Genomic DNA, 18,147 nt, shown 5'->3' with positions numbered 1-18,147 from the left:
TCCCCTCAAACACGATTCGACTCTAGAGCCGCGCAGCAAAGTCAAAACCAAGGCTATCAGGCGGCAGGCTGACCGAGTCCACTTCCTTCTCCTAAAAATAAGCCGGTGTGCTGCCAGCAACCTCCTGGGGTGACAGATCTAGATATGCAGTTTCTTAGCCCCATATTGATCTTCGAAGCCCTGTCCACGGTACATTCCAAGGAGTACGGAGTAATAGTTATGGCCTTATAGATCTCTGCCAAAAATTGTGTACTGGTAACTGGTAACTTACTGAACAGTACAGGCAATACTGGCAAGTAGAGGTAAGAACGAATACCAGCCATCGATACCACGTCCGGCGGTATCGAAGTAAGAGTAAGAGTAAGAGCAAGTAACATAACCAGACGGGACCGAGCATATTACCAAGAGCTTTACCACCGCGTCGGCCGCGTTTGGAATCAAAGAACCAAACCAGGTATGGAAAGGGAAAAGGGTATCTTGTATCGATCTATCTATCTGACAAAACAGAGATCGAGATCGCATTACGCATCAAGATCTAAGTTATTATGCACCTTTCTTCTTGCGAAGGCTATCTACCCTCCTCAACGAACGCTGCGGCTTGCAGGATCAGATGTTGTGTCAGGACACACGGGGGGTTACACAGCCACCGCCAACCACGCGTGCTGCCTTTCCGTGTCTTACTTCAGAGCGAGAGAGAGAAATGCTGGGCATTGAATCGAATCCCTGGGGTGAGAGAATGACCACGTTTAAGGGGTAAAATAGAACATACGAACCATTATTTACGAAGTAGTATAGACGTCGTCATTTCGTCAGCTCTATTGATGATAACGGGTACCAAGCTTTAGAATAGATGCTGATGACCAGCCTCATAAGGTAGCTTATGGAGTAAGATGTATGCCAAGCGAAGGAACTGCTCCCCAGACCGTGGACAGCTTGTCACCGTCCCTCCAAACACCCCCCTTGTCCCTGTTACATGCGGGTCTACTTCTACTTGTTCATGTGCATTGACTTTCTTTTTGCAATTCATACTTCCTGCCTAAAGCTGCCCTCGTCGCAGTTGATCGTTACGATTCGCTACCAAACCACCCATACATCCTTACCATCTATCAAACAAAGACCATCGATCTTCTCTGACGCAGTAGATGATGAAAAGACTGCGGGATTTCGAGCTTGCGATTCCATGGCAACAAGAATTTCATTGAGAAAGCTTTATGATCGAGATCAATATTCAGAGCAAGAAAAAGTGGGAAACGAGAGAGAAATATCGAGGTGAGTTGCAGAAGGAAATGCCGGGCGAGACGAAGAACGCATTAAATACCGTATTGTAAACCCATTCGACACCATAGAAGCTGGAAAGATTACCATGAAAGATGAGTATAGAAAAGAAAATCAAGGGCAGTCTGACGGAAAGAAACAGGAATTGTGAAAAGATGATTTTGAACATAAAGATACGAAGTACTGACTGCAATTCGGATCAATTCAGACATCTGATGCGTTCACATACAAAGCGCACTCTCAGATCTCTGGCAAACTGAGACAGATTTCGCCGTACAGGTAGAGTTCGCCATACTTTTCACCACCTAGGTACTGTGCCTCATCTTGATGGACCGTGAGTAGGCCTTTGGTAGCCAGAGCAAGGATATGCATTAGGCCTTGGGTAGCCACGATGCGAGATGTCTTCGCGGGCGGAAGAAGCGAAGAAAAGTGCATTGTTCGCTTGATACCACTAAAATAGCTTGAGGATGGGTGCACCAGGTCCCGACCATCTCCCTCATCTACAGGAGCCAGTGCCGCAATCTTGGCGGTGAGGAAGTCGAGGAAGTTCAGACTTTCCTGGTCGAGAGTGGACCTCTGCGAGTCATCCCCGTGGGTTCGGAGGCTGGCAGAAGGAGGCCCAGGTTCGGCCGCGATAGCATCGACTGCATTGTTACGGTCGACTCTACCGTGCTCTGCCTCCGCTTCGGTGTGCAGGTACTGAGAGATATCAAAGTCCTCAAACATGTTTACATCCTCCAGCTCGTGACCAGGGAGCTGTAGTTTGTCAAGTGCTTCGATATCGAATGGAAAGCCACGTCCGGCAAGAGGGCTCGAGCTTGTTAGGCGGCTGCGTGGCCTCAAAAGACCCGCGTCAGAAAAGCCGTGTGATGAAAAGTCACTAACACTTCCAATACCGGGAAGGATGTTGCGAGCAATGGATTCCTGTCGAGAGCTATGTATAGAGGCTGTAATGTTCCAGGGCATCTGAAAGGAGCCTTCATCATGGAGTACTGATGAGGCGTGGCGACCTATTTCAACATCCTACAGCGCGTAGCCTTAGTAACCAATCTTCTTTGCAAGGTATGTAAAGATGAAATAACAAACCTGATTCCAGAGATCATCCGGCTGACCCTCATTCCTAGCTCGTACACGTCTTCCGATATGTTCTTCTCCCTCATCTTCTATGGAGTCATGAACACGCTTGGGACTCAGACTGGCAGCAGCCGCTGTAAGAGTGTTGTAAAGTTGCTCCCCTGAGAAAAAATGCAATGGATGCGTGGCTTGAGACTTGCCAACTCCATTCCCAACAGAGCCGATTCCCTGACCATATACCCAGAAGGCCGCGTTCTTCTTCGATAGTGTCGGAAGCTTGTTCTTCGACTTTTGGTTCGAGGCTATTACCATAAGGTCCACAAAGTTCTGGTTCAGATGAGCTAGTTCACTGTTTCTTAGCCCGATCTGGTCATCCGGTTGTATCAACTTGGGGGCCCTTTGTCTTTGAGCCATTGATACTTCATGCGCTTCTGAAGTGGAATCATCATCTAAGACCATGTCGGGAAAAGGCGTTGATCTGGCCGGCAAATGAGCAGCACCTCGGGTGTTCTGCTCGGGTCTCTCGCCCATTTCGAAACCGTCCTCGACCATGTTAATCTTGAATGAACTCTGAGATTAGTACTGTATCATATGAAGTCATCGCGAAAGCTATACCTGATCTTCCATAATGATGTCTTCTTCAGCACAGACCCCAAGATCACTCGCAATCCCCCTTTCGTGGTGGCTGTGTGCAATACTGTGTGATATACCTCCAGCGGGCGGAGTAGCCCCCAGCTCAACAATGTTTCCGTCCTCATCGAACTCGAAATCAGCTTGAAGAATCACACCCGCTTCTTCGTCGAGTGGGAGAGGTCTGAGCCTTTCCGAGGCGATGCTCCTCGGACCATACCCAAGAGTATCGGTATCCGAGGCGAAACCCCCTAAGCCTCCCGCGTAATTGTCATCCGACGGCAAGCTCAATTGCACACTTGTGTTCTGCGAAACAACCGACTGGCTTAGATTAGGTGTCTTCGGCCAATTGAAGAAGGTCGGTGCGCTGGGGTCGACCTCGGTCAATGCATCAAAGCTCGAGAGGTCAAGGATAAGCCCAGGGAGGCTATCAGGCAGGAAGGAGGGATCGTAAGGCAAGATAAGCTGCTCGGGTCTATAAAAGAGGGATATTAGCATCATACCAGCGTGACCAGAGGCCCCAGAGGCGCTCCTATGCTGCCCTTGTCAGTGGTAGTGAGGCGAACCTAGCCTTTCCAGCGGAGGCGTCCAAACCACCACCCGGTAGAGTCTTCAGCATTGTTTTCATTTTGTCATGCATGGCTTGGACATCAGTGAGCGTATATCCGCATTGATGGCTGTAGACCCTTGAGACCCCATATCTGGTAGTTGAGTGTCTTGTAAGCAGAGGAAACAGCCTATACCACGTTCTAGACAGTGAGCATCTTACAGAAGATTTCCCTGAAGCCTCAGTGCCATTGGTGCCCCCGGCTCCATGATGGCGCCGCACGCCTTAGGCACATCCACATCCAGTATAGTCTTTCTGTTCAGACGTCTGGTAACAGACTTCGAGCCCAGAGTTGCGACTAGCCTGAAGACGAAGTTCATATTAGCCACTCTCTACGTTTTGTAAGCGTAGAGTCAACGCGTTGGAATTGAAGCGAACCATATTGTCGCGACACCGTACTCGGGAGAGGTAAGTACTAGAAGAATGAAAACGCTTTAGCTAGTGCGTGAGCTTCCAGAAGTAGAGGTTTGACTTACTTTCATGACTATAGAACATTTTCGAACCAAGAGTAGTATGGTACCGGCCCCAATCTTGCCTGTTGTGCAGTTGGGGTCGAGCACGCGAAGTCAAAGTAGAGTTGAAGACCCCAATGCGACTGAGAGTATGATCAGAGAGCAGGTGACGTCCGACAAGGTCTTGTGGTGTGAGCTCCGACAATTCCAGAGAGCGAGTTGTTCAGAAAGGTAAAGTCATTTGAGCATGGAGGCGTCGAGTAGAGGTGTGGGGTGTACCTGTCTTGGGGGAAAGGTACCAGTCACACAATTACTAGAGATATGGACGCGAAGCTCGTACAGCAAAGTAACGCGTGTTTGAATGAGCAAGACACGCTCTCATGAGTGATAGATTAATCAACGAGACTTTTAGTATCAGCGTTGGAAAGGATTCAAGTGACGAGTCTAGGCGCGTGAGGTCACTCTTTCCGTAACGAACTACTTTTTCACTTCTGCAGGGACGTGGACCGCAGGAACTGTGAGTATCCGAGCTTAAGAGTATGTTTTATTGATGAAAGGGTTCGCCGCTGTCTATCAGGGTTTGTATTAGGGAAAAGTCGTTCGAACGACGGTAGAGAAAGACGCCCGGCTAGCAGGAGTCGACAAGGAAATGAGTAAACCTGAGACCACCCGCGTGAAAAGAGAATGACTAAATCAACTTTTGGCGCTCCTCTGGCCAGCTACACTGCATTAGCACCAACCAGACGAGATACAATACAACAGCAATTGCTGTCCAGTGCTTTTAAGAGAAGGACATAGGTTGAAACGGTTGCCAGGATCGGTCTATTCATAACCAGAAGAAAATAGATGAAAAACAGAGACCAGGAGAAAACCATGGAATATGAAGAAAGAGATAGAGTTTATACTAATATCTCCAACCCATGGCAACCCGGGAAGATGCACGTGGGGTATGAGACATGCAAGAAAGATCAAAACTCGAAACATGAAGCTATACTTCCTCGGGGTTGAGAAGAACGTTTTCCTGCATTGGAAGGATTATATACCTACCCTTCGACTAGATGGATGTTACATGGTGCTTTTAAATAACAAATGCAAACAACCTAATCAAGAGGAATGCCCTGGTATTCGCCGTAGCCAAGGGCGAGGTTCATGTTCTCTGTACACGGATTGTTAGCGTGGCTCTTTTGATCAGGAGAGCCATTGGTATAGAGCTACTTACGCAGACATTGAGTGGCAGCGCCCTTGAGCAGGTTATCAATGGTAGCACACACAACAACACGCTTGCCGCTGGAGTGAACGGCAAAGCCGCCAACCTCAACACCGTGGCGTCCGGCAATGTTCTTCACCAGAGGAGGCTCGCCAACGATCTTGACGAGCTTCTCACCGGCGTAGCGCTCCTGGTAGATGTTACGGATATCGCGAGAAGTCAACTCCTCCTTGAGGGGAATGCTGATGGTTTGCTGTACCAGAATTAGCTAATGACAAAGGAACAAAAGTAGGAGCCAAACGTACGTGGATACCCTGGAACCAGACCGCGACGTGGGGGATGAAAGCGATGCTGGCGCCAAGTTGCGAGCTGATCTCCTTCTCGTGGATGTGATCAGTCAAGCTGTAAGGAATTATGTTGTTCGTAAGGTTGTCGACGTCGTTCTTAGGGCTGGGTTTGGTGCCAGCACCAGAGTAGCCGGAAACGCCGAAGACAGTGGGCTGTCCGCCGAGGTATGGGACAAGAGGAGCGATTCCAACCTGAGCAGCAGTCGCGTAGCATCCAGGATTGGCGATACGAGTAGCCTGGGCGATCTTGGAACGGCTGACCAGCTCAGGAAGACCGTAGGTCCACTTCTCATCGAAGCGGTAGTCGGCACTGAGATCGATAATCACGTTGCCCGTCTCGGAACCCTGGTCCACAGCATCGACAAAAGGCTTGCAGACGCCGTTAGGGAGGGCCATGACCCAGCAGTCAACATCACCGTTGGCAGACATGCGCTTGACATCATCGGGGCTGAGGTTCTCGTAGATAATCTCACGCTTGTCATAACCCTGCAACTTCTTCCCAGCCAGCTCACGAGAAGAAACATGACGCAGGTCCAGGTGAGGGTGAGCGTTGATCAGGTTGATCAAAGCCTGGCCAGTGTAACCGCGGGCTCCAATCAGAGCAACCTTGGAAGGGCGGGTGTTGGACATGTTTTTCTCTCCAAGAGGGGGGTTGGGGTTGGTAGTAGCATAAGTCCTGAAAGCCTGCACAGGAACGGTAGGGCGAGTCGAACGAGCAGCGCGGAGAGCGTTGCTGGTCGAGGAGAAAGCACGTCTTTGCTCAGTAGAAGCACCGCTAGCACCGAAGCCCTTACCGATGTGGGTGGCGGCCTGGGCAGCACGATGCAAGCGCGATTCGAGGTTAATGTCTCCAAACATCTGGCGACCGTGCTCGTTGAATTCCTGAACAAGCTGCTTGACCTCCTCACCACTCTCAACTCCGTACCAGAAGAGAACTTCTCCCTCACGGCTGAGGCTGCCATCGGCCTTGTCGAAGAACCAAGTCAGGTTCTCATCGTCCTCCTTCACGGTCCAGACAAGCTTAGGGAACTCCTTCTTGATGGCGGCAAAGACGTTGTCAGCGACGTTGGTGAGCCAGCCGGACTTGGTGATGGTGAAAGTAGCCAAGTGTGCCAGAGAAGAGGTGGCATCTTTCTGAGGGGGCAACACAACAGCGAGTGCATTCATGGGCTCATCGTAATAAGCCTTGAACTCGCGCTCCTTCAAGCCCTCAACATAGCGATCGACAGTAGCGCGGGCGTCCAAGCCCTCACGATCGCGAACGAGGACATCCTTGAGCTTATCCAGATCCTCAAACTCGGACAGGGAGGTCTTGGTGTGGACCTTGTTGCCTCTGCGAATCAAAGTACCGGCTCCAGAGTCGGTGAAGAGTTCCTTCTGCAAGTCGGCGGGGTGGATGATAGCAACGCTAGAAGTGCGGGGAAGGTCGCTGAGGAGATCCTTCATCTCCTTGATCTTCAGGCGAGTACCGTGACGCACCCACCACTGAGTCATCAGGTGATCATACTCCTCGTCGAGGTTGATCACGGAGATTTTCTCGCCAGTGTCACCGTTAAACAAGCCACCCTTCTCCGCCAAGTAGACGATCTTGAGGGGCTGAAGGGCACGCGCAAGCTCACCAGCCGCGACATCAGCATTGACGTTCAAAACCTGACCATCGGGAGTCTCGGCCATGGAGGTGAGGATGGGAAGGCAGCCAGCCTCAATGGCAGACTCAATGGGCTTCTTGTTGACGCCGTTGATCTTTCCGACCAAATTGTACTTCTCCTTGTCCAGGTAGTCGGCGGTGAAGACGCCGGCATTGAGCGGGCGGGCCCGAACACCCATGCGCTCCAACTCCTCAATCAGCTTGAGGTTTTCCTCAAGGAACAACTTTCTGGCCAGAGCCAGGGTCTTTCCGTCCGTCACGCGGATTCCATCTTCGAATTGGGGCTCCACTCCAGCATCCTCGAGCATGCGATTGAGCTGAGGACCAGCGCCATGGACAACAATGGGGTAGAGGCCAACGTGGTTCAGGAAAGCGAGGGCGGAGGAGAGAGTCTGAAGGTGTTCGGTGATAATAGCACCGCCAACCTTAATGACGGCAAATTGCTGCTGGGAGACGGAGGTGAAGTGGGAGAGGTACTGCTGGACCTCCCGCTTGGAGCCGATGTTGCTCAGCAACTGAACGACCGTGGAGCGGGTGGAAGAAAGCTGAGGATCGGTAGCACGAGAGTATTGACGCCCTTGCAACAATGGGACGGCAGAAGCTTTGAGTGAGTGGCGGGCAGAGGGGGAGCCGATTCTGGCGCGAGAGACGGCGAGCGGTGCGGAGAGCGCGCGGAGGGGCTTGCTGGGGGAAGCTCTCCGCACGGCAGTGCGAAGGGAGAACATCTTGCCAGCCAACATGCGGCAGCTTTTGCGCCTACTCGAACAGAAAGGTAGAGGGGAGGGGAGGAAAGCCCAAAAGTATGAATGAAGCTGTTAGAATTTCAAAAAGAAGATTGTTCGAGGGAGGAGGGAGGGGGGAGGAGAAGGAGGAGGAGAAGGAGGAGGAGGAGGAGGAGGAGAAAAGTGACAAGGAAGAATGAGTTAAAAGGTTGTGGTTGTGTGGAGGGAACCAATTCGGGTGCAGCCAGGGAATTTGCCGCAGGCTCCAAAGAGTTTTGATGGTCGAGATGGTAATAGTGATGATCGGCTACTTGTCGGAGCGGGCGTCTTCCATTTTCTGCAATCGGCCGGAAACCTACTCTTGACTCACGCAGGTTGGTAAGTAGTCAGTAGTTGGTTTAGTTGAGTCAGTGCCCACTCCGGGAGAGATCGTTCCCTCCTTGCAAGTACTAAGATAAAAGAGTTACATTTACATCAACTCGCGACCGAACCCCTTCCTACGTCCCCCCCTTTATACTTGTCATTTCCTACAACCATTGCTGGAAAGTCCTAATCTTTGGGTAAGCTCGGAATTGAGGGAAATTCGAACGAGCCAGTGGAATAAATTGCGCAGGGAAGCGGCGCCGCACAACTGCCCGAACAACTTGCCCTTGGCCCTGCCCTGCCCTGCCCTGCCCTGCGTGCGTGCGCGCTGCCACCGCGCGACTGCGACTTTCGGAGCTCCTCTTCCCAACATGACTCACCACACCATTGATATTAGGTGAACTGATTGATCCAAGACCAAACTACGGATACGGCAAGGGCTCCATTCTGGTTCCCATGAAATTCTCATAGACAATTTGAAGTTCCAGCAGTTCCAGCAATCAGAGGCTCTCAGCACTAGACTATACACCTAGCAATCCACTCCCCCTCAACATCCCAGGCTTGCTGGCAATGCTTGCCCTCCCGGTATCCATCCCCACACGTAATGAAAATTGCAAAATGGAGTCTTGAAACGTCCCGGATCAATTTCCATCATACAATAATAATTCCTGGGAATCGTTATCTGATCTTACTAGCCACCCACTCCCCTCTCCCAGCGAATCATTGCCATCAATAGTCTCTGGAGGCTGGGGCCACTGCCCCAGCGCACTTCCCTTTTCAAGTGCCATCTCCATCAGTGTCTCTCAGACTCTGGTTCTCTTTTCGTTATCTGATCCTCCCTTAACCGAACACTCCTCCTAGGCTGGTCACTGGCCACCTGTCCTTCATTATGGATACTTTTCTTATTGTATGGTCCACAGCATTCCGTCCCCGCCAAAGCTCTTTCTCCGTCGCTTCGGAATCACGTGTGGGTGGCGCGATTCGGGATCTTTCAGGTTAAACAGGCTAGATTTGCCATTGCATCTTTTTTTGGGTTGAGACTTTCTTGGATCGATTTTCATGAGGAATTTATTGTTGACATTCAGAGGCTAAAGAACGAAGGACACGCAGCAACACAACATCAGGCATACCCGTAAGGGTAGCACAGGAAACGAAGTGAGAAAAGACAAAGCGCACTGATATACTAGGACATGAGCGAGCACCAGAGTATCATTTACATCTTCACAGTCGATGGATTCATGTGGCATAGCCTCGAGACCCCAGAGCAGCCCATGGCGTCAATGGTGCGGCGAGGCAAGAAGACTTCATTCGTGAGAACAGGGAAAGTTCGACGCCCGAGAAAAAGCAAGAGGTATTAGTAGCTGGAAACAAAAGCTTCACGGGCACAACACAGATAAACCAGGACCAAGTGAAAAAGAAGAAAAACGTCATCCATTCCCAAGACAATCATGACTGTCGCTGCGTTCGTAACTTATTTTCTGGTGGTGATCACTGTTGTCGAAATTAAGGGTTAGCGCGAATCCGGAACCCAATTGCCGAGTGGAGGGCGGATCGAGGATATAAATGTAGATCTTACCAGTAGGGACGATAATCACTACAAGCAAAATGATGACACAGATGATCAAGCATACGCGCATCTTCATGTCCTTCCACCACATCTGTTTCCTCACCCGATTGGCGCCACGGCGGAAGCCCTGGGCTGATACTGCCAGATTATCGGTCTTGTCCTGGAGCGAGTCAAGGCGCTCGCCACGCTCCGAGACCTTGAAGATGTTTGAGCGCATCGTGTCGACGGTTTCTTGGATTTTCTGTTGGAGCAAGCAGGCTCGTCAGTCAGACAGTTCATTCGACAGCTTGCAGTAGTCCGTCAGAGCAGATGGTATGCCCAAACTAAGGCAGTAGCCGCATCTTCTGGATGCAAAGCACTATGCAAGCGCTCTCCAAGTACGCTCTCCAAGCACATTACATGGAAAAGGGGCCCATGGCTAACTCACCTTGTCGATCTCCCTCGTCCGAGGGTCGCCATTTTGCGCAGCGGTAGCGCTGGGTCCGTTGGATCCAGACGGAATGTAAGGGTCGTAAGGCTGCTCAGACATGACTGCGATGCGCGATGTTCTCGATTTGTTTGTAGAGAGCGAGACGTCGGGTCTGGTAGATCACCAAATTGCGGTGTTGAGGTTGATGAGCTCTTTTGTTTGTTCCTTCCGCAGGGGGTGAGGTGGAAGTCGTGGCAACAAGTCTAGCAGGTCGGGGTGCAGTCGTCTGGTGAGAATGAGAAATCAAATGTACTGCTTGATTGTGAAAAAGTGATTAGATTGTGAAATGATTGATGTAGTCGTGGAGTTAAAGTGGATGTGTTGCTGGAGGGAAGCTGACAAGGTGTGATGAATCGCCGCCCGCTGTCTGGAGATTACAGGCGTTTCGGGTCGGTCGGGGGGGCGGGCGCAACACGTGACCAAGCATTGGCTGGGAAAGACAGCCCGCCTCGCAGGCAGCTATTTTTATGCTAGAATGGATTCGAACCCAGCGCCCATGGAACAAAGAAGTCGCAAGAAGCGTGTGGTATTACAGTAACATGGTGTTTTCTCAAATGGTTTGCGACTCTGCGAGAGGCCACATGCATATGCGACCTACTAGCCGACCACCTATCCAAACAATAACCAAACACAACTGCTATGACAGATCTACTTTACATACATGGACATGCCACCGACTGGCTGTCTCTACGAGAATGCATCATACATACATAGAAAAAAAATCCATTGAGTCCCAGATTCGAACACAGAGACGGCATCTTCCCGCCAAAGTAGCCCATTGGGCATCAGAAGTACGCCAATTGTCATGCCAAGTCATGTGTTGCTAAAGGAACGGGAGGAGGCTGGAAGCACCGTCCGTACCTTCAGCCTAGTGGCTATGCAGTGTTTCGCCCGCCGTCGGCTTCACGTGGCGATCCCTCGCGCTTGAGTCCGAATCTGGAATAGACCGTGGACCCTACCAATCACTTGAGTATGTTAATCCTCAATAACGGTTGTTGAGATCTCGCATCATTGTCATCATTTAAAAACACCTATGGGTAGGTATTCTTCGCAAGAATGCAAATCATAGTAGACATGCTGGGGATATGGCACGGATCATGAAATACGTCACTTCCAGCACAACATATCCTGCTGCATCGCCAGGTGTTCACTGGCATATACCCCCGGTCGGAAAGCATACGTATTTGTGCTGCAGACAGATATGTACTGTACTTTACAGTACATGCGTCACCTGAGGGATACATGATATTGATTAGGTACTGCGTGTCAAGCCACAAAATGTACCATGCTATCAATAGAAAGAGCGGATTCGTGTCTGAGATCCCGAAGAATAGCTACGCTGATCTGGGAGTGTTTCATAGACATCTATAATATTGATCAATTCATTGTAGGTAGGGCCTCATACAATGTTTCAACTTATGAGGTAACCTGGAAATACCCTGCTGATATCAATTTTGTGAATTGGAGCTATTGTACCAATCCGCACCAACAATGCAGCGAAGCACAACATTGATGAGATCCCTCTACAACTGATAGTGGTCGCTGTAGTCTTCCTTAGCCCGATCCATGATCTCAACTTCAGAATCACCAAAAGAATACAGATAGAGTGGATTTCCATTCAGTCGTTCACACATTAATGAAATGAAATATAATACAATATCACCCACGTAACTCCTCACACGCCCGGGTCCACAACGATTCGAGAGACTGCTTTTCACTTTCCCCATAGTTTTTTTTTTGGTATGGGGTATAAATACATGACCTTGTCGATAAGAGGAGAAGAAGGCACTTCTGGTCTCACCAAAAACGACCGAGAGCCGGAGGTTGCATGATAGATCTTGGTTCCGTGCTGATATCCCCTTTGCCTCCTATTTCCCACCAAGCAGCTCCTTCCGCATCTCTTCTCTTTGCACCCTGGCGTCTTCCTTCGCCTGCGTGTTTTGTGTTTGCGCCTCTAAGCGTCTCTGTTCCTGTTGTTCTTGAGCGGCGATCCAAACTGCGCAACAAGAGGTGTCAGCAGGCCGCACAACGATGATCCGTCAATCAGCATCAAGATAGAGAAAGAACTCAACATACTATGCTTGTCAGACTTGGACCACTCCTTCAGCTTGGTAACGTATTCATCGAAATCCCGTGCTCGTCGGTCGCCCTCTTCCAGACTCCGTTTCTGAAGGTCGGGGTTGTAGCGCTTGAACAATTCTTCGTCCGTGGGCCGGATGTATTGCACGAAGGCCGGGCCTCCCACGCAGCAAACAACGCCGCTATTAACCGTCAGAAGCTAGTCCAGACACAGTTGAAGTGTTGCGCTTGGGAAACCAGCTTACACTCCCAGCATCTTCAGCCAAGTTCCTGCACGAGACATGATGGCGAAGCGTTCGGAGGATGACTATCCGTCTTGGGCGATGATGTCAGATTGTTGGGCTTTCGGGATAGAAGGGTGCGGAGTTGCCGAGATCGCGAGACACTCCTCAAGCTATCTGGAATTGTTTGCGTTTTTCGATATGTTTCTTCTCGGTTGAGCATCAATCCATCGTCATCCGCGCGCGCGGGTTTCGGCAGACAGAGCTCGTGTGGCGCAGCTTTGAGGCTAGTGATAGTGGCCCAGCATGTGGCTGTGTTGTTATCCGCCAATCGCGGCATTGAATTACACACCCATCGACGGTAGATTTTATTCATTGTGATTTGCTACCCGAGTGACTAAACCCATGGAGAGGGAGCCCTGTTGCTCCACTTGGTATGTGGTTGACTGCCTGATGCCCTCATGCCTACATTCTGCAGTATGGTACAGTAGGTTCTGGTATCCAACCCCAATCATGTCATGGAAAACATCCCGCATTCGCATACTTGACACTCTAATGTCTTAGACATCTCTTTTCCATGTATCTATTTTTACGCATCAGGCCTTAGGCATAGCATCATATGAACTTTGGTTACATGATTATCATGATACATTTCGATTCCCAGGGCAAGTTAACCTTTGGTTGCCCCAAGCGCAAGATCAGAGCCAAAAACTGTACTAAGTGTGATCTGAGCAGGGATAAATGCCGATAGTATGAAGATCATCTCCAGATCATCACCACAGTCACTAAGCTACATAGCTGTGCTGGATGATCACTTTAGACAGGCCAAGGGTTGAGGAAAACTGGCACCTGTGCCTTATGGCACTGATGGGGATTCTTTCTATCGGGCGTCAAGATTGGTGAAGAAACTGGTGCCACAGTGTAGCAAGCGGAAAAGCCAATAGAAGAAGCGCGAGGCCCGACTACACTCCAGACGGAGACTTCACTGTGCCGGGGCTTCTGGATAGAGTATGGTAAACCAATCGCTCTGCTGGAGACAGGCGCAGTGGAGCAAAGGCACTTCTCACCGCCCTGCCCTGTCTTTGGTTCTTTGCTGCCGCCTGAGGCTCGGCACGATCTGCTTGATGTGGAAAGCATCGACCCCTGACGATCGATGTTGCGTTCTGCTCTTCGATTAGGGATTAGATCAGGGATTACTGATTGACATGCGTTGATTGTCGCGGGCTTAGGATTGGATGTGCCCTTAAGGAGTGCTCGGGGTCACTCAAGGCCGTTGTCGGGACTATGTGTACCGTCACCCGTGACTTAATACGTAGTTTTTTCCTTCTTCGGACCGACTCAAATGTCACATTTGTAGTTTGGTCCCTTGGTTAGCGCCGTGCCAAGAAGTCATTGCACCCCAATCTGGCGGATTCGGTGACTATCAAAAAGAAGACCCATCTTCAACACCAACAACCGACTTTCCGACGCTGCCGAGACAACGCCCACCCTTGAGCGCGCGAAGGGCCCGAATGACATGAGAGAATGGAGCAGTCAACGTCGGCCATAACCTAGGGAGGGAGCAGGGACAGGCTCAGGCTCAGTGAGTGGGACATGAGCAAGTATTGGCGGAACGAACGTGGGTCTTTCCAGTCAAAGGAGGGAGGGAGAACTGTTCCCCAGCGTCAGCGTCAGGTGCCGGTCAGCGTGAAACAAATCAGCTATGCGAGAAGAGTGGACTGCTATGTAAATTAAAGGAGACGAGGGATAATAGATCCAAAGGGGGTAGAAAAATAAAATAAAATGGATGATGGATCATAAAATTCATGCAAAGTCCTTTTCTATTTCCTTGGTCATTCTTTTTTCTTTCTCTTTGAACGCTATCTTTGTTGCTAATCGCCCCAGATAGAGATAGTGTCGTTGTCTAAATTACCGCCGCGGGCCATAGTCTTCCCCTCTTTTTTGGGCTGTCTTTTTTCCCTCCACTCAACTGCTTCACTTGCGCGACTCGCAACCGCACCTCCTCGACCTCCTCCTCTCTCCTCCTCTTCGTTTCTGTGCGCTTGCTGCCTGCTGCTGGCTCACTCTTGGGGGTCACACCCGTTCTTTACAGTTGACCGTTCCTTTCCCTTCATTGATTACGTTCTTGGCTCTGGATCCTCTCGGAAACAGCCCACTTCCATACTTTGAAGCAAGCGACATTCATTGCTCGTGTTCTGGGTGAGTTAGGCTGGCTTTGCGCATTCGCGCTCGCCGCGCCTGCAATCCTTTGCGCCCATGGCTTCCCCACTGACATTGTCTCCCGTCACAATGAAGCCCGACTCGACTCCTATCGCGCGCGCGCCCATTTGGATCCGATGATCGTACATCTCACATGGAACTCCTAAAGAATCTGTTGGAATGATTTTCGTGCAGACCTAGCTTTGAGTAAGCCACGCGCCCCTATTGAGACCTGTGCAAGGCTTCATAGCACAAAGTCGCTCCGGTCCTTCTCCTACTAACTAGATCTTGCAGCTTGGCTAGACAGACAGAGAGACAAACAATTCGGTCGAATCGAATCAAGCCTGCGGAATATAACTGTCGCTACCCCTTGCGAACAAAGAACGCGCGTCTCCCACTCGCCTCACACATTCACTTCCACTCGCTTCCTTGTGCATTAGACCTTAGAGTGCGTCATGGCATATCAGCAGCGTCCAGTACAGAGGGCTCCGCCTGTACGAAACTACGGCCCCTCTCAGCCTGCCCCCAGTGGGAGGGGCTATCCGCCGCAAGATGGGTACCCTGAGAGTCGCTATGATAACAACTACCGTGGCTTTCCCAATGGGGGTTACGACAACCACGGATATGGATATGCTGGCGAAGGTGCAGTTCCGAGGTCATATGGACATGGGCCACCGCCCCGCGGCGCCCCGCGCGGTGGTTACGGCCCCCCGAGGGATGACCGAAGCCATGCATATCGTGGCGGCCCACCACCGCAAGGGTATGATGGTCGCCGTGGCTCCGAGGATCGGATCCCACCTCCAAGACAGGATCGTATCAGACTGCGTGAGTATTCACATTCTATCCCTCCGGCGCACGTGCTCATCATCTCTTGATTCAGCCGGACGTCCCCCGCAACCGCCCAGCATCAACACCTCATTTACCGCCCAAGACCAGCGTGGACCGATAGCTCTTGAGAGCGGGATGGCCGCTATGAGTCTCAGTGGCGGCCCAGCAGTACCTACACAGGTTCCGGATCGCCCGCATACTTCTCATGCCAAACGGCCTACTCATCCCATGTCACCAGGCAGGAGTAGGAGCATCACTCCAGGGACACCAGCGAGGTCCGCCAGCACAGGTCGCCCGTCTCCGGGCTCTTTTGAACGGCGCAATGGACCATATACGGACCCACAGGAACCGCCCCCGGTGCCCCATATCAACAGGAGCGCCACCATGCCTGTTTCCTCGCCGGCCCAAAGCATACCTCCCAAGCCACTATACCCAGGACAGGCGACTTACCAAGAGCCCAACTACGCAGCCCCACAAGGACCCCATGAACGGTTTGACACCGCGGCATGGGTGGATAGCTATTACAATCGCAAACAGGCGGAGGAGCCTGATATGCCCAATTTCGATGCTATGCCCGATCCTGCCAAAGGCACTATTATTGATGAAAGCTTACCTGGTCTGGAACAGCCGCAGGTCAAGCCATCCATTGCATCGCCTACTACATATCAGGCCCAGTACGCCGCTTTCAGTCCGCAAGCGGCAAGCGATCCTTACGCGTATCCTCAATCTGATATGCGGGGAGGGCCTGCGCCCAATCAATTTGCAAATGCAGGTTTTCAGTTTGATTTGCCCGGGGGTGAAGGACCCCCTGATGCACATCACCACGAGGAGGCAGGTTATGCATATAACGCAGATCCTTATGAAGACCCATATATGCAACGAAGCGATAATTGGAGCCCTCCTGGACCGGCGCATGCGGAAGGTGCAGCAGGCTACGCTGCCAGAGACACTCCTCCTTACAGCAATGGACAGTCTCAACCATATAGAGCTGTTAATGACTACAGTCCACCCATCAATCAACCCGAAATGCTTGATGATCAGCAGAACCCGGATGCTCTTCCACACCACCCTGTTCCGTTCCGGCCCGGTCTTGAGCAGGCAGCCAAGCCTGCGCCAATGCGCCAATACGAGAGCACCGGCAGCTCCAAATCTCCTCCGGCAGCACCGCAAGGTCCACCGGTTGAATCAGCTCCATCTAGTCCGGTGACACAAGGTGAGCTGCAGCGCCTACAGCAGATGGTCAAGGCGAAACCCAATGACCGCAAAACTCAGCTGCTTTTTGCGCAAAAGCTGGTCGAGGCCTCGACTGTTCTGGTTGATGCTAGTCGGATGGATCCGAAGACGAAAGCCAAAGCCCGAGAAAAGTACACCATGGACGGTTATAAGATTGTTAAAAAGTTGGTTTCGGCCGGATACGCCGATGCACAATTCTATCTGGCCGACTGCTACGGTCAGGGCCAGATGGGTCTACAGGTTGACCCTAAGGAAGCCTTTGGCTTATACTATGCTGCTGCCAAGCAAGGACATGCGCAGTCGGCGTACCGTGTTGCAGTTTGTTGTGAGATAGGTCAAGATGAGGGTGGCGGCACTAAGAGAGACCCGTTCAAGGCTGTTCAATGGTATAAACGTGCAGCAGCCCTTGGTGACCCGCCCGCGATGTATAAGATGGGAATGATTCTACTGAAGGGTCTACTAGGCCAGGCTAAAAACCCGCGTGAAGGAGTTGCCTGGCTTAAGCGTGCAGCCGACCGCGCTGACGCAGAAAATCCCCATGCTCTCCATGAATTAGCATTGATGTATGCGAACGGAGGAAACGATGTGGTTGCACGCGACGAAGCCTACGCAAGCCAGTTGTTCCATCAAGCCGCAGAATTAGGGTATAAATTCTCCCAATTCTACCTGGGCAATGCGTATGAGTATGGCCTGATGGGCTGTCCTGTGGATCCCCGGCAGAGTATCATATACTACACACATGCTGCTGCGCAAGGAGAACATCAGAGCGAACTGGCCCTGAGTGGGTGGTATTTGACTGGCGGGGAGGGGATTCTGCAACAGAGTGATACGGAAGCGTATCTCTGGGCTCGCAAGGCCGCCACTGCCGGCCTTGCCAAGGCTGAGTACGCGATGGGCTACTTCACTGAAGTTGGAATTGGTGTTGTCGCAAACTTGGATGACGCAAAACGATGGTATTGGCGCGCAGCTGGTTAGTACTGCCCCTGGCATAACTGTGATTGATACTGACACTTCTCTCGTCGCTTAGCGCAAGGATTTCCTAAGGCTCGTGAACGTCTTGAGGAGATCAAGCAGGGTGGAGCTCGTATGCAGAAGACCCGTCTTTCTCGGTCTGCCGTCAATCAGCAAAAGCAGAATGATGGAGACTGTGTTCTGATGTGATTCATCCACATATATATTATTTTTCTTGGGTCGCATTCTCCATTTACTGATACGAAGACTTACAT

General features: G+C 51.2%; 6 protein-coding genes across 6 annotated transcripts; 2 read left to right on the top strand and 4 right to left on the bottom strand.

The window, feature by feature from the left end:
* Positions 1-1,515: 1,515 nt before the first annotated feature.
* BO86DRAFT_356290 (Rad21/Rec8 N terminal domain protein) lies at positions 1,516-4,081 on the bottom strand (the record flags this gene model as incomplete). Its single annotated transcript, XM_025669662.1, has 7 exons — positions 1,516-2,298; positions 2,362-2,907; positions 2,965-3,454; positions 3,546-3,680; positions 3,749-3,889; positions 3,965-4,001; positions 4,063-4,081. The coding sequence occupies 7 exons, from the start codon at positions 4,079-4,081 to the stop codon at positions 1,516-1,518; spliced, it is 2,151 nt and encodes a 716-aa protein (XP_025530586.1).
* A 944-nt stretch (positions 4,082-5,025) lies between these two features.
* argEF (bifunctional acetylglutamate kinase/N-acetyl-gamma-glutamyl-phosphate reductase) lies at positions 5,026-8,148 on the bottom strand. Its single transcript, XM_025666982.1, has 3 exons — positions 5,551-8,148; positions 5,258-5,498; positions 5,026-5,194 (listed from the first exon to the last, which is right to left on the bottom strand). Exons 1-3 carry the CDS (start codon positions 7,978-7,980, stop codon positions 5,139-5,141), a joined length of 2,727 nt encoding a protein of 908 aa, XP_025530585.1. The 5' UTR covers positions 7,981-8,148; the 3' UTR covers positions 5,026-5,138.
* On the top strand, positions 7,949-8,279 carry BO86DRAFT_228638 (uncharacterized protein). The gene has a single exon (XM_025666983.1). It carries the CDS (start codon positions 8,047-8,049, stop codon positions 8,239-8,241), a length of 195 nt encoding a protein of 64 aa, XP_025530584.1. The 5' UTR covers positions 7,949-8,046; the 3' UTR covers positions 8,242-8,279.
* Positions 8,280-9,748: 1,469 nt separating this feature from the next.
* BO86DRAFT_228596 (SNAP receptor SNC2) lies at positions 9,749-10,580 on the bottom strand. Its single transcript, XM_025666981.1, has 3 exons — positions 10,320-10,580; positions 9,957-10,133; positions 9,749-9,816 (listed from the first exon to the last, which is right to left on the bottom strand). Exons 1-3 carry the CDS (start codon positions 10,419-10,421, stop codon positions 9,814-9,816), a joined length of 282 nt encoding a protein of 93 aa, XP_025530583.1. The 5' UTR covers positions 10,422-10,580; the 3' UTR covers positions 9,749-9,813.
* A 1,387-nt stretch (positions 10,581-11,967) lies between these two features.
* On the bottom strand, positions 11,968-12,825 carry BO86DRAFT_386753 (uncharacterized protein). Its single transcript, XM_025671420.1, has 3 exons — positions 12,694-12,825; positions 12,438-12,636; positions 11,968-12,357 (listed from the first exon to the last, which is right to left on the bottom strand). The coding sequence occupies exons 1-3, from the start codon at positions 12,721-12,723 to the stop codon at positions 12,230-12,232; spliced, it is 357 nt and encodes a 118-aa protein (XP_025530582.1). The 5' UTR covers positions 12,724-12,825; the 3' UTR covers positions 11,968-12,229.
* Positions 12,826-15,315: 2,490 nt separating this feature from the next.
* Positions 15,316-18,082, top strand: BO86DRAFT_376878 (putative chitin synthase activator (Chs3); the record flags this gene model as incomplete). The annotated part of the gene is made up of 3 exons (XM_025670559.1): positions 15,316-15,685; positions 15,741-17,891; positions 17,949-18,082. 3 exons carry the CDS (start codon positions 15,316-15,318, stop codon positions 18,080-18,082), a joined length of 2,655 nt encoding a protein of 884 aa, XP_025530581.1.
* Between the last annotated feature and the right edge of the window lie 65 nt (positions 18,083-18,147).

The sequence above is a fragment of the Aspergillus japonicus genome (genome assembly GCF_003184785.1).
Source record: "Aspergillus japonicus CBS 114.51 unplaced genomic scaffold BO86scaffold_8, whole genome shotgun sequence".
In the NCBI taxonomy this organism is placed as follows: Eukaryota; Fungi; Ascomycota; class Eurotiomycetes; order Eurotiales; family Aspergillaceae; genus Aspergillus; species Aspergillus japonicus.
This window is presented reverse-complemented; position numbering and strand designations above follow the sequence as displayed.